General features: G+C 45.7%; 2 protein-coding genes across 8 annotated transcripts in view; one reads left to right on the forward strand and one right to left on the reverse strand.

Annotated features, from left to right (window-relative positions):
• Window positions 1–3,349, reverse strand: part of pds5a (PDS5 cohesin associated factor A) — a 27,210-nt gene extending 23,861 nt beyond the window's left edge. Inside the window, exons 1-2 of one of the 2 annotated variants that reach the window (XM_031876299.1) lie at window positions 3,207–3,349; window positions 2,129–2,285 (exon numbers count right to left, since the gene is read on the reverse strand). In XM_031876299.1, coding sequence (XP_031732159.1) covers window positions 2,129–2,242 — 114 coding nt within the window. In that variant the 5' untranslated portion in view covers window positions 2,243–2,285; window positions 3,207–3,349. Of the gene's footprint in view, window positions 1–2,128; window positions 2,286–2,993; window positions 3,177–3,206 lie in introns of those variants that run through there. The other variant, XM_031876300.1, reaches the window with a different exon arrangement.
• A 675-nt stretch (window positions 3,350–4,024) lies between these two features.
• On the forward strand, window positions 4,025–14,680 carry n4bp2 (NEDD4 binding protein 2). Of its 6 annotated transcripts, XM_031876356.1 has the most exons (16): window positions 4,027–4,508; window positions 5,130–6,117; window positions 6,338–6,462; window positions 6,638–6,726; window positions 7,006–7,082; window positions 7,211–7,351; window positions 8,241–10,756; window positions 10,900–10,985; window positions 11,121–11,166; window positions 11,669–11,892; window positions 11,986–12,110; window positions 12,286–12,412; window positions 13,517–13,693; window positions 13,917–14,085; window positions 14,313–14,436; window positions 14,522–14,680. In XM_031876356.1, exons 1-16 carry the CDS (start codon window positions 4,220–4,222, stop codon window positions 14,565–14,567), a joined length of 5,349 nt encoding a protein of 1,782 aa, XP_031732216.1. In that variant the 5' UTR covers window positions 4,027–4,219; the 3' UTR covers window positions 14,568–14,680. The 6 variants fall into 6 exon arrangements, with proteins under 6 accessions (XP_031732217.1, XP_031732213.1, XP_031732214.1 ...); XM_031876353.1 differs by having other exon boundaries at window positions 4,026–4,508; window positions 11,669–12,110; XM_031876354.1 differs by having other exon boundaries at window positions 4,026–4,508; window positions 11,669–11,907; window positions 14,313–14,536.
• The last annotated feature ends 469 nt before the right edge of the window (window positions 14,681–15,149 follow it).

Consider the following 15,149-nt stretch of genomic DNA (forward strand, 5'->3'; position numbering starts at 1 on the left):
CACACACACACACACACACACACACACACACACACACACACACACACTAACTGGGATATATATTCTGGTAAATACTTCTGCAACATTCAGATAAAAAAACCAACAACTTATATGCAGGTTGTGTTGAATAGCTACTGATTGACAAAGCTCACCAGGAATGACTGTCTGCTTGCCCGGGGCTAGTTTAGCGCCACATCGGGCTAGTAAATCAACTCACTTGACCGATTGCATAATGGTAAAAAAAGAAGAAAAAAATTCAGAGCGGATAATGGAAGTAGCTAAGGAGAGAGCCATCTCGCTTCCTTCTCATCTCTGTTGAGAGTTGAACATGTGCAGCACCCTCTGTGCGCATTCAATTATCCAGGAAACAGGAGCTTAGTTGCATGGCATTAGAGGACGTGGGCGAAACTCCAGATTAATTTACTTAAAGATTAAAAATAACAATTAACTTTGTTATTTGGTAACCACTAACAATTTAGATGGGGGCAAATGGGTATCTGTCTGGGGGAAAAAAACACTTATGTTTAACCCTGTATGAATATTCATTGGTATGGGGACACTAAATGAGAACGGTGACCTGGTGCAATATGAACTCCTTCCTTTTAGTCCAAACTACAGAATGCCTTCTTATGATAGTGGCTGAATGTAGATGAACGTGACTGAATAACAGGAATGTCAACCTTATAAAATAAACTGCCAACTGGCTAATTTCTCTGCTGGCATTACAACACGAATCTTAACGCTCTTCCATCAGTTGGTGAAATGCACATGCAATTAGTGTCATCCTTTCCAACTCTCAGCAGTATACAGCAGAGGTTAAATGGATCTGTGAACAGATGTCTTGCACAGTCAACAACTTGCCATTCAGCACAGTTGTCCTGCTTGCCAATGCCAGGGGTTGTTGTGCTTTACAGTCTTAATGTTACTCTATAAACAGTTCTAGGATGTCAGGAAACCATTTCAGAATTACTAGAGTAAACAATCTGATGTGATTAAGAAGAGTCACAAGATCCCAGTAAACATAGGTGCCAACTTTGAATCTGCTGAAGGTTTGAAGTTTGGGGATGCGGACGGCTGTATATTAGGATGCAGTTTCTGGAATTAATATTTTCATAACAAATGTATCAAATGACAACATGAAAAAAAAAATGTGACTATGTGAAAGGGGTTGCTCATTGTGTTTACCTACAAATAATTATCTAAATCTGCGGATCCTCTTACTGTTCAGAGCATAGAAGCAAGATTAGGCTTGTTGTTTAGCTGTCGCAGCCTTACTACTGTTGTTAACTCTCACCGCTCTCATAGCATCGTTTTTGGCTGCAGTGGGCAGCGTTGTTTAGTGAGGAAGCTCTGAAAACCCACAGTACACCACCTGCTCACAGACACAGCTAGCAACTCGCTGGTGAACATAGTGGAGCATTTAGCAGCTAAAACCAAAGCCAGATATTTCCCTCACGAGTTGGTAGAGACCAAAAACAGAGTGAAAAAAAAAATGAATGTTGGATTTAAATTCACCAGGCCAGAAACTCAACTCTGAATGAATGATAGGTTGTTCTGTAACTGATGGAAATAAGGGACCGTTAACAAGTCCTGTATATCAACTTAAAGATGTCACAACTGGTATCAGCTACCCCCAGATATCCCAAAAATTATTATGATAAATGTACCGGTAAATAAAACTATTCAATGAATTCATCCTTTTTTGAAAAATAAATGCAAACATGAGTCCCTGTTTTGTGTCCCTTGGAAGTAAAAATAGCTTGTGTGTGTAATATTTGCTTTTATTGTGTTGACATTTTGGGATCATCCCATCTTTTGAGTCTTAAGAGGATAACATTAACTGCTAAACTTGGAGACCTCAATACTTCTGAAAAATAATATCACCTGTATCATGTCACACTCGAGTTAAAAACATCACAATACTCTGGTATTTCATGTCTATGAGTGTTGCTTGTTTACAGTCTGAGATCTCAACAAGCCAACCATAAGAGAAGGAGGGCCTCTTGTGACCTAGTCCAACATACAGTCAGTCCTATACAAAGTTGTGAGGGTTGTGGCATTTTGCCAGGGGCTGAACGCTGATGTATTACGATAGTGCTTCCGACAGCGAGAACCCGCATCAACATACCTTCAACCGTTTAACCATTTCATCGTTGCTGATTTTGTCCGTAATCTCCTTCACTCCGGGAGGATAGGTGATCTTTCCGTCCCCCGCAGGTTTCTGCTGTTGCGGGAACTCCATGCTTGTTGATGTGGTTAGGGTCCACACGGTCTTCTACTGGCCTCTATGGGTCAGAAAACAAAAGTTCAACACAACCATGCTACCGCACTTACCAAAACCTCGTTTTAAGCACCATTGTCATTTGCCAACGATCAATTGAATCCGCTAAAATTGACAACACCGTACCTGTTTATTTAACGATATTCTAGTCCAGACAACTTTTCAGACAGAAAGCCAACATTAAATCAGCAGTGTACATATTGTTAGCTTGCATGCTAAATTATCCCTGCTAAACACAAGCTCCATATTTTCCGTAAATGTCTCATCATACATGGTATCGCTAGAGAAACAAGCTCAACTGTTTTTCCGGTAACCTTACAGCTATTTAAACAGCTAAGTTGTTGGGAAAACACTTAAAAACGGCACGAAAGCACCCGGCGTATGCCTACTGTCATACAGGTTATCAAATTAGCTAGCTAGCTAGTTGCAGTGCAAACATCATTGGTAAGCGGATAGCATTTTGCGGGAAGGAAGTAATGCTAGCAGCGAGCGGCTAATACACGTTAGCTGTGCTAGCTAACTGGTTAGCCTACTTTGCTAGCTTATAGGCCGCAAACTACTGAGGTACCCATCACATCTCCAGCTATAGACAACCACAGAGGAAGTGAAGTATCCCATCATCTCTGCCTAAAACAGCCATGCTCGTGGTCAGTTCCAGTGGTTTACAACAATTGCAACTACTTTGTGAAGTTTAAAAATCAAGCTAATTTACTTGTTACTATCTTTTTTCAACTTCGACGCATCGCTCCGTACTGCCGCTAGTTTACAGGCGAAGGGCTGCTACCGTCGCCCTCCTCTCACCACCAACTTGCCCCCACAGATGATTTTTAACACCCTAACAAATGCAAAATGAATATATTTTCAAATATACAACTACGACTGAAACAGTATAATATTTGCCAAGCATCTCCTCGTTTGTATTTACCTCTCAAGTGGGCCGTTTTAATTCATTAGTCTGACACAGGTTGGGTTTAGTTTTCGGCACAAAGCTCTCTGTCCGTTCAGCTCAGTCAGTGCTGTCTGTGTGGTGTGAAGGCTGGGTGCACAGCGCCTCCCTCGGTCTCACATGAGTACTGCAGCACCAAATACATGGCGGGAGTCACAAACGAACAGCTCTCACGCTCAAATCACTTCATCCCATTGTGGGGTTTTATCGCTCCCGTGTCAACAGTTTTGTTTTAACTACATTTGTGACTGTGTTTTTATATGAATTCACATATGCATGGTACCATGTTCCTGTTTTGTGTGTGTGTTATTTCTTCTTATCATTGTTATTTCCACTGATACTACTGCTAGTAGTACTAACACTACTCATAGGAGTAGTATATTACTAAATACGTGTGATAGTAATACATTCAGCACGTTAACTTTCTTTATAAAATAATGAATTGTGAGAGGGACACCTAGTGGTCAACTGGTAGATAACAGTTGAAAAAGGGTTAAACTTTACACATTGCGAGAATGCTGCAGCCCATCCGTTTTTGTTTTAAATTAGGAGATTTTTTCATATCATATTACATCTGGCATTGTATAATGTCCCGTTGGTTATGTGCATCAAACAGTTTACAGTGACAGGGCTGCATGAGTACTTTTGACAATATTTTATTTTTCTCATTATATATGCAGGAGTATCAAATTCAGAAAGGCCAATTTCAAATCTCAACAGGGACCATGTGAAAGGGCAAACTTTTATTTTGACGTCAGCGTCTTTATTTCCGGTGTTGACCTCTCTGGCGAACTTGCTATTACGATTCGCCCTTTCTGATGCATTTACACACTGACAGTCTACGTTTTCCACCGCTTGGAGTGCTGTCACATATCACAACCTTGAGTTGTTGCACTTTGGTTACTCTAACCGACACTACAGAAGCATGTTTTCAGCTCCGGGCCACCCAGTATGTAGCTCTCAGCTACTTAGTTAGCTCCGTGTAGCCGCTAATGAGAGCAACCGGCAGCTTACAGCCCAACCACGGAATGCCCCGGAGAAAGAAAAACGGCCAGAGTCCGGCCAGAGCTCCCGGTGGGTCGCCAGAGCGGGGAAGCCTTGGCCACAACAGGGGTTACTCTCTACCGGCGGGATTTGACGGTGCCATGGCGAACAACTTTCCATCCAGCACCTCACTGCCCAGGTCCGTCAAGGAGAAAATCGTGAAAAGCATGCAGGAGATGTTCTCTCACCTGGATCCCGAAGTTATATACATCGTGCTGTCCGAGTGTGATTTTAAAGGTGACGTTAGCACTAAACACAGAATACACTTGTCCAACATTGTGTGTGTGTGTGTGTGTGTGTGTGTGTGTGTGTGTGTGACTCGTGGGAATGCTATTTAGTGTAGCTTGCTAGCTGGGTATTTCTGGGCAGCATTTTACTACAGGATATTACTGTATCATGGAGGTCCCTTGTGTATTATTGACAGTATCAAGGGTCTTGGTTAACTAACCCACGCACCCGTCCACCTGTGTGTGTGTGTGTGTGTGTGTGTGTATACATATATATAAAGATAGATGGATATGTAATGTTATGTGTTAAGTCTACCTACTTAGCACCAGTAAGTGTCACAGTGACGGGGATTACCCAGAGTGGGCGTGTCCTTACCACCAACTGTGTTGTTATTCTTGTCACTGTAATGGTATGTATGACATTGTGTTCCATTTTCATTCATTGTTGGTTTGTGGTGCTGATAGCATTGCTGTGGTAAAGCTGGTGCGGCTTACTATTATTACTAATAAAAAGCTTTATTTTTTCTCTCCTTCCACTTTAATGTATTGAAACATTGAATCACGACTTGAAAATTGACCCACTCTTTTCCTTTATTCTTGGTGGTTCTCGTGGTTTCTTTTTGTGTTCTAGTTGACAATGCCATGGACACCCTCTTGGAACTGGCTGAGGTCGCAGCCCCCGCAACTTCCCATGTCTCCGGCTTCGAGCGCACTGCCGCGGCCCTGCTCAGCCCGTACCACTCCTCTGGGTCTGGACCAGACTCCTCCAGACCATCCCAGCTGCCCCCCTCTCCTCCTCTACCCACCAGCCTCCTGACAGAAGAGCTGGACCTGCTCGTTGACCAGGAGCTACAGGCACTAACTGCACGGCGAGGCGTCGAGGAAGAGCGCCGCAGCAGCCAGTATTTATCCGTTGGTGCGTCGCTCTCCTCTCTCCCTCCACTGCCGTTCCAGCAGCAGGTCCTCCCTGAGCTGCTTCAGGCCAGCCTGCAAACTGGACCTAGAGGGCCCTCTGGAGGCCTGGCTGAGCATTTCTCCGGAACTTCCTCTCCGCTTGACCGGAGCGTTTGGGAAGACGAAAGTGTTGAGCAGCAGCAGTCAAAGGTGGATTTCACACATCTGATGACCGAGACGTCTGAATGCAAGCCGAAGCCTGCTCTGGACCTGGCGACGTCGGGGCGTCCCTCGGCCTTCCAGGTGTATAAAAAGCTGCAAGACCCGTCGCATGCTCTCTCAGACAAGGCTGGGGTCGTGCCCTCTGAAGCGATGGTCGGCGGAGCAAGATCCAAGGCGGACACATTGAATCAGGAGCCGCTTGGCTACATGTCTTTGCCCTGGAACATGCAGGCACCGGTGTTTTCTCCCCGCATCCACGGAATCCAAGGGCCGGTCTTCATTACCCCCGTGGCTCAGTCGCCGTCCGTCTGGTCCTGCCAACCCAGGCCGACTCTGGGCCCTGTCAGCCGAGCGCCTCTCAGACCTGCTGCTACCATTCCAAAGTCCTGGGCCCTGTCCGCTGCCCCACATCTTCCCGCCCAGCACAGCAGGCTTCGTTTGGAAGGGAAAGTCCTCGTGCTGCTACGCGGTGCTCCAGGATCTGGCAAGTCGACCTTGGCAAGGTAAGAATGTTGAGATACTTGCCAATGGAATAAGAAACAACCATTAATTTACATTTATTGATGAACTAAAGTTTTGTTTTTAACAAGAAAATAAATCACACACACCATTTTGTGTATATATATATATATATATATTTAAAAAAAAAAGGTTCCCTCTTGTTTAGTTAGCTTTTTGGAGTGATTATGAAATGTGTGTGTGTGTGTGTCTGTCTGTCTGCAGAGCCTTCTTAGAGCAAAACCCAGGTGGAGTTAGACTGAGCACGGATGATTACTTCACTCGCCACGGAGTTTATCAGTATGACCCCGCTGCTCTAGGGGAGGCCCATGAGTGGAACCACAAACAAGGTAAGCAATACACACACACACACACACACACACACACACACACAGTTCTGATAATAAATGATGCAGCAAGTCAAAAGTCGTTTGCGACCTTTTAAAGATTTTTCATCAGTGTAATTGATTGCCATTGTTTCCCTTTCAAGTGTTTTGTTTCTCTCGTGCCAACTTTATTCCATAGCCAAGGAGGCGTTTGCCAGGGCTGCTAACCCCATCATCATTGACAATACCAACATGCAGGGCTGGGAGATGAAACCATACGTGGCTCAGGTCAGTCCGCTTGCTCCGTATACATGAAGCATGGCAACTTGGATGTCATGTGGCTGACGGATTCGGCTGTAGCACCGCTTTCTCTGGAGAGGAGCTCATGAATGACATGTAACACATGACACCGTAAACGGGTTAGGCAACGTCCAGACCCACTTCAGCTGGAGATGCCAGTTGAATTACACTCATGCCTTGTACCTCTTTATGAATTAACAATGGCATAATATATTAGGGATATATTTGTGGACATTGTACACGTGACGATGTTATAAACTGTTCTAGGCACTGAAACATGGATACAAGGTGCTGTTCCGAGAGCCGGACACTTGGTGGAAGAACAAGCCCAGAGAACTGGAGAAGTGAGAGAGAAATCATAGTAGCATCTGTTTTTAAACGTAGAATGTCAACTCAATTATTTATTTTTTTTTTGCACATGAAGAGCTGTTGGAGACTATTTAATAGTGTTTGTCTCCATATGCATACTCAGACGTACCACACACAGTGTGCCGGTGGAAAGAATCCGACGCATGCTCGATAACTGCGAGCGCTTCGTCACGGTCCAGTCCATCATGGGTTCACGGATGCCTGAGATGAAACCGCGCCTCCTTCTGGAGAACAACCGCGCGCAGTGAGTTTCACCTACGAATGTCTTTTTCAGCGTTCGATTGTATTTAGCTCCATGCTCTCGTGTCACTTCTGGTTGCAAGAAAACAAGATGGCGACGGACGAAATAGGCAAACTCTAGGTTTCAAAAACGTCAGTCCACAAACCAATGGGTGTCGTCACGATGACTATGCCCTCTACTTATGTGCAGTCTATGTTTAGGGCATCTGCTTCGCATCACATTGCGTGAGCATAAAGAAGACCCAGTCGTGAATCACATTACCTGGAGAAGCATGTACTAAATGAATAACTAGTAAGATGTAAAGATTCTCAAAGTCAAGTAATTCAAACAGTAGATTTTAGATTTTTCCTGGGATCACTTTCTGTATGACATTTAAAGACTTTGTCAATGTGGAATAGTGTAAAAACACCACACATGAAATGAACTCTGTGAGGTTAGGAACTAATGTAAAATACATTTTTGACCGACAGTCAACTTGGCATGCACAAGATTTAGATCATTATTGAGAAGTTATGAAGTTATTAATGCCAATAGTATCATTATTTACTGCAATAATTTACCTGTACATTTTTCAAAGTTCTAGAAAAAACTGTCTTAGTTAATTTGGAATATACTCTGTGTTATATTTCTTTCTACGGCAGATGGCTCTCTATCACTCTGTTGGCTAAAGTGAAAAATAGTTTTTATAATTAATAGTTATTTTTTGTTTTTTTTAATAAATGCACAGAAGCTCAAATATTACCTGGTTAAAAAAACGAAAAACCTTTTGGGTTAAAATAAATGAAAATAAGAAATAAATATCATGCTCATCTAATACACATGAATCATCATTGGTCTGTTGTGCTCCGATCAGTAGTTATTTTACCATACATATCTCTCTTGTTTTCTACAGGCTGGTGACTTCTAAAACATCTTGCCCTGACCTTGTCGGGCCGCCCGGATTGGCTGAGGGATGTAATAAATCCCACCCTCAGCTGTGTTCCTCTCTCCCCGACGTGTCATCTATTGGTCGTTGTCGTGAAATGGGAATGATGGAAGAAGGCACCCACAAATCCACGGAGTCCCTCAATTTCCAACCCACCGGAACTCTTACGGAAAACCCTGCAATGTCCGACGGGGTCAACGACATGGATTTGGGCGAATTCGATTCTGAGTTAGACGCCCAGTTAGAGCTGAACCGTCCAATAGGAGATCAGAGAATCCCAGACTGTATTGTGGAATCGGTGATGAGCGAAGATCCTCGCGGGGATGACATGCCCGTTGCTTTCTCTGAATCCATTGCGCAAAGAGTGTGGAGAGAAAGACCGAGCAGGGGGTCCGGTTTCGACCGGTCGGAGCCCGCAGACGGCGAGGCAAAGGAGGCAGAAGGGAGTGAGACGGCAAGGGATGGGGGAGAGAAGGGAAGGCCTCAGATGTTGGATTTTGCAGGAGATTGGCCTTGCGGAGGGTCCCTCGAGCATCAACGGGTGAGGAAAAGAGAAGGGCATGAAGACGGAAACGGGAAGGAAGATGAAGCCGTGTGTACTGATGCTGACAAAAATATAGCGAAGGTGCAGCCGGGACCCGATGTGACGGAGTTTCAGAAGCGTCTTGATCTCATTCAGACGGGAGGAGCCGACATTCGGACGGGCTCTTCCCGTTCGTCCTCGCTTTCCCAGAGCTCTGGGGAGGAACTGGAGAAAGAAGAAGATGAAGCGGCGGTTAACAGCACCAGAGGTGAGTTACCCGACTGTGTGTTGGACTGGAAGGCAGCTGGCTCTAGTAAGGTCAGAGAATCAAGACTTGACGGTTGGGAGGGAATTGCAAGGGAAAGGGAAGCCAGACGCACCACAGGAGGAAAGGATAATGTGTTGGAGATCGTCAGCAAATCTGTGGATTTGAAATCAACCGACCCAACTAATCCAAACTCGCCTCTCGATGGTGATTCACTAGTCATCTCCGAAACTGTGGAGGCAGATGTGTGCCATGATGGAGTGGTAAGCCACAATGTCGAAGGTGATGTTGGCGCAGGGCTGGCCGCTGGTCATACTGATACGGACAGGACAGAGGATGGCAGAGAGACTGAAGCTGATGGGAGTCATATTAGCGAGGCGAGTGAGAGTCCTGCGTGGGAGGGCTCTGTGGAGGCCGAAAGCAGTGCTTTCAGTGGAGGCAGTCAGGAGAGAAAGCAGCGCCATGGTCGTAGATCAGGGAAACAGTGCAAACTGGCACTCACCTTCACTCAAAATTGCCCCGCTCCCTCACAGAGTACTCTCGAAACACCCAATAGCTCAGCCCAAAGCGGGAACAGCATTCAGAATAGCACCGACACCGATGTGGAACCTGACTGTAGCCTTAAACCCAACTTTGACCTGTCCAGAACTGACGCACACCCCCAGCCTCCGTCACCGCTTCCCCTGGCAATCCGAGGCAGCCCCACCCAGACGGATCCTCAAGACTTTGCCCTTCTCTGGCGTCTCAATCGGCGAGACGCAGTCGCCGCAGCATGCCGCGTCACAGTGCTGTCCGGCGACTCCTCTCGCTTTGTGCCGGAGCTGTCGTCTGCCGTCTCCGCGGCGGTCGCAGTGCACCCATCCAACCAAAGAGAGGTACCCTACCACGTGGCACACGAGAAGGGCACGCAGGTGGAGGAGAAGGAGCTCGGGGCGACTCAAGACCGCCTGAAGAGCCTGCGTATCCTCAGCAGCCACTTCAAATTGGTTAGTTTTGACACGCTGGAAGATCTGCACGACAAATGCCACCAGGACCTTGAGTGGACGACCAACCTGCTGCTGGACTCCGGAGAGAGGTTCTTCAGAGAGGACGATGGGAAGGAGGAGGATGGTGCTCGGGGTGGTGATGAGCGGAACACATCCGGTCTGTGTGGAGCTTCAGGAAAACCTGAAGGGACCAGGTTATGTCCTAATGTGCTAGTTGAGCATTTCCCTGAAGGTTGGCCACAGGGAGAGCCAGCTGGGTTTAAGGAGGAGTCTGCAGTTAGTGAGTCATATGAGAGCGCCGATAATACCGATGCGGCCGTTCCAGTTAGAAACATAGATCATCCTGATACAAAAACATCTCAAGGGGATCCAAGTGTGCCTCATGCAGCAAGCAAAGGAGAGAAAGGCGGCGAGTGCAAAGCGACATCAGAAGCTCACCCAGAATGCGTTGCTTGGGGTGGAAGCTTAGATGATGGAGTGATAGTTGAAGAGTCCAGAGTTGAGATGGAGGAGGAGATCGCCAGCATGGACGAGGTCCACCGGCTGCTGCTGTACGAGATGGAAAGAGAGGAGGAGGAGAGGACCGGAAGGAGGCACGCAGAGGAGAGAGGGAGCAGACACCTAGACATCCAGAGCGTGGAGCTGAAACTACCCACTGAAGTGGCGCTGCAGCTAATTGAACTGTTTGGTCCCGTCGGAGCAGACCCAGGTAACCAACACACAGGAACCGAAGAATATTTAATACGCATTTAATACTCGGACGACGACGCAGGCCTCAAACCTTCAGTACCAAAAATAATGGAAGTAGTTTTGTGAACACTGAAAATAACCTCTCCCGTCCACAATATTCAGGTGCATGCTCCACTGATGAATATGCAGTGCAGATGGACCTGCACCTGGCCAAACTGCTCCACCAGAAGTGGAAGGAAACCATTCAGGTGAGCTCTTCAAAGCGACTAGAATCAATATGTCTGTGATACTTCCATGCAATTATAAATCTACCCCTGATACTACCATGATTTACTGTGAGTGGGTGTCCGATTGTTCATTTGCCGGGGAATGCTGTTTTACAGAAAAAGCAGAGACAAGCAACTCTTTCCTTTCACTTGCTTGGTGAAAGTAAGTCCTCACACACACACACACACACACACACACTTAGACACAAACTTAAAGGTGCAGTGTGTAAGATTTGGTGGCATCTAGCGGCAAGGTTCCAAATAGCATCCAACTGAAACTTCTCCCGCTGCCGAGCGTGTCGGATGCTACATACAGTTCCTTTAAAATCCATGGAGTATCATTTAATGGTAATGGCAGCATACCTTTTGCTCAGCATATGATCAATATGGCGTTGCATTCACTCACATATACACACTCAGAAACTTCCATGTAAAATGTTTGTTTTCTCAGTTACGTTGTTTAACCCTGAATGTGCCTCATCCATGTGCTTGTTGGGTTGTTTCACTCTGAATTCAAAAGCCTAGCCTGTAATGGAGGCTGTAATTAGATCATATCCACATTACATCTGTGTGTACAGTGTTACCTCGTATTGTCCCAGTCAATTTAAAGAACAATATTTTTTCAGACATAACATTTAGTTTCACAACCCTTTTTGAATGTGTAGGTTCAGCACACTGGGGTGAGTCACAGGTGGCCCGACCTGGATCACGAGACCAGACACAGCCCACACGGGTCTCGATTAGCGCAGAGGGTCACGCGTCACTGGTCAACCAACTGGAGGCCCGCGGTCAGATGCCGTTCATGGACCACTGGAACGCGCCACACCCCCACGTGTCTCTCAGAAATATCATCAAAGAGGAGCAGGCTTTGCAGGAGAACGTGGAAAAAGTAACACGTACACAGGTATCCATACATATCCTAGTTTGTTCCTCTCTGCACACCACACATCCTGACCCCCTTTCCAACCCTCCTGTCAATCAGACCAGACAAAGTCGTGCAGACCTGGACCGGCGCGATGGAGCCGCCCTGTTGAATGAGAACCAACTGTTCTCCCTCTTCCCCACCATTGACAGGCATTTCCTCCAGGACATCTTCAGAGACCACAAGTGAGAAAACTGAAAACTTCATTTGATTTGGTTGGCAGAGACACCATCTTAAAATTGATAGTACAAACATGCTTTCTTTTAATTTCCTATAGCAAGCAAAAACCTATGTATCTGATGTGTTGAAGCACCGCTCCATACTCCTGACAGACTTGTATACGTGTTTACCTTTGCGTAGCTACAGCCTCACCCAGACGGAGCTGTTTCTCAGCTCTCTACTGGAGGAGGAGCCCGTCAAGACAGTGGTCGCCCCAGAGGCTCCGCGCTCCGACCACCTCAGAGCAGCCAGCAAGGAGAGGGAGAAGGTATGTACTAACAGTGGAGCAGAGCAAATCCGTTTCACATCTTTATAACGTATACTATGTTGTCTGGTGTATGAACCTCTGTGTTTTTATTTGTTTTCCTCACCATATCTTTGTTAGCATTATTTTGTCATCTTTTGTTGTCATTGATTCATTATTACCATACAGGCAGTTTTGTGGGGTCGATCACACTGAGACGCATCGCTGCAGCTTCAAAAAGGCCACGGCAAAGCAGGTTCAGGGCTGTGGAGCAGGGCAGCGTGTACAACCGATCATGTGTGAATAACAGAAATTGGATAATGCGCTCGCTCAACCGCATCCTAAATGAAATTGTTGCAAAATGAGAATTGAATTCCCCCTTTCCACTCTCACACACACCGTAGCTCTCTCACAACCCAACAGCTAGCTAGCTAGATAGCCCGACCGCATCGAAACAAGAAGGGAGTGGTAAAGTAGTAAAGCCCGCCTCTTGCTTGATTTGATTGGCTTCCTGGGCCAAATGTGACATCTACGAGTGGTGCGACACCGCGCCTGGTGCTGAAAAGTTAGAAATATTTTAACTTCTATGCACGTCTTAAAAAAAGAGGAGCGCCAGCCAGCTGAGCCGTACCATGGGAAGACAATAGTTTTGCGTGCAACACGTTTTTAGCAATGTGAGCGACGTCTAAAGCAATAATTCATCTACACTACATCACAAATGTTAAATATTAAATAGTAAATACTTTTTTTTTTTAAAGCATGAATCTATTATATGCTGTACTGCCTTATTTCACCTTTCAGTGTTTCTGTCGTATATATTTTAGGGTTCAGCCAGCGCAAACCCCCAGCTGTGAACAAAACCCTTTCCCCCTGCTGCTGAAAACAACATCAGAGTGGAAACACTGCAGTCTCACTCAGTTTTAGATAACTAGGATGAATCTGTGAACAACAGCGACAGATTTTGGCATTTTTTCATTTGCACACAGTAACAATAACTCCTATGGCTTCATTCGTGTCTCAAACTGTGCATCTACAATAGACAGTATCACAATATTTAAGTTACTGATGACTTTTTCCACCCTTATTTCCCTGTCCGTTTCACTCGCTCCCCTTTTTTGAATTTGTCAGAAGCAGAAGCCCCCGGAGGCAGCCGTACCCAACTATCAGGACACAGAGGACCCAGAGTATGAGGACTTCAGGGCCGAGGCCACACAACAGAAGGGCCGACAGCTCGAGTGCTTCTCAAAGGCTAACGAGGCCTATAAGCAAGGACGCAAAGAAGTGGCCTCATTTTACGCACAGCAGGTGAGGAGCTGAACGTCTTTATGTCTTCATTTCACCTGTGAACCCCTGTTTTTCTAATTTTATCTAATAACTTTGTGGACAGGGGGGAAATATACTGTTTTAGCTCTAAACTTTTATCACCGAGCTTTCCTCATATTTGTTTTATTTTGAAGGTTCAGCTCTTCTTTTAATAGTAAATGAGTCTACGCTCACAGTAAAGGAATTTGCATCACCTCTTTTGTAGGGACACCTTCATGGCCAGCGGATGCGTGAGGCCAATCACCGTGCAGCAGTCCAGATCTTTGAGCAGGTCAACTCATCGCTGCTGCCCAGCAACATCCTGGACCTCCATGGGCTGCATGTGGATGAGGCCCTGGAGCATCTGGCCCAGGTCTTACAGGACAAAACCACAGGTAAGGAATAGTACGCCATACTGTATACACTCCCTTACTATCAGCTGTGTTACTAAACACCAAATCAGGATGGTTAGACTGCGGTCTGAGCTCAAGTAACAAAGACAGCCCACCCTTGTGTAATGGGTAATGGGCCGGTTCTGTTACATGGATCAGAACATCTAACACGTTAACTGAACTGTATTCTGTGTTGGTGTTTTGTTCGTCTCTTGCCCGTTGCTGTGTAGATTGTGAGCAGTGTCTGTGTCGACCTCAGCTCTCTGTCATCACAGGAAGAGGGAACCACAGCCAGGGGGGCGTGGCCCGCATCCGCCCCGCCGTTATAAACTATCTCACCAACAAACACTACAGGTATATACACACACACAAACACACACACGCTCATGCACAACATGCCATTGTCACCCACCTTTTCTCCTATCTCTTCATCTCTCAGGTTCACTGAGCCAAAGCCAGGTCTTGTGTTGGTCTCTTTGAAGTGAGAAGAACCTGGTTACTGGGTTCAAGCTAAAGCTGCTATGGAGGACCACACACACACACTCACACACTCACTCACTCACTCTCTCTCTCTCTCTCTCTCTCTCTCTCTCTCTCTCTCTACTTCCACAATACCACATACTACAGTATATACAGTATGGTACACACTCATCCTGTCTCTTTTCTTTCCCCATCAGTCATATAATCTAATCTTTTAAATTGAGGTGCATTTGAGTTAAAATCATATTCTTAATTTAGATCCTAATAAGAATCGTTGTTCTATTGTGTTTATGAAAGATAACTCCGTAGGCACGGAACACAAATATTGTATTTTTATGCAGCTGTGAAGCTAGAATGTGTGTACATTTTAAAAAAGGTTTTATAGCGCGTCATATATATATTTTTTAATCTACATTTATTTTAAAGAGTTTGATAAACACCCGTGTTTTGAAGGCTTCGCATTGAAACAAGACGTGATTTAATCTTCTTACATTCACCGACGCGGAGTCATGTTTGAGACATAATGTGAGGATTTTAGAAAACTTTGAATGATTGCATGCTGTCTGCTTGGAGGCTTTTTAATCTAG

Source organism: Anarrhichthys ocellatus, unplaced genomic scaffold (assembly GCF_004355925.1).
Source record: "Anarrhichthys ocellatus isolate YVR2014 unplaced genomic scaffold, GSC_Weel_1.0 scaffold107, whole genome shotgun sequence".
Taxonomy (NCBI): domain Eukaryota; kingdom Metazoa; phylum Chordata; class Actinopteri; order Perciformes; family Anarhichadidae; genus Anarrhichthys; species Anarrhichthys ocellatus.

Bases quoted from the DNA above. Each gene is read 5' to 3' on its own strand.
- n4bp2 (XM_031876350.1), top strand. From the start codon at position 4,220: ATGAGAGCAACCGGCAGCTTACAGCCCAACCACGGAATGCCCCGGAGA. The intron at 6,727-7,005 runs GTCAGTCCGCTT...AAACTGTTCTAG, and splicing joins TGAAACCATACGTGGCTCAG to GCACTGAAACATGGATACAA. The intron at 14,086-14,312 runs GTAAGGAATAGT...GTTGCTGTGTAG, and splicing joins CTTACAGGACAAAACCACAG to ATTGTGAGCAGTGTCTGTGT.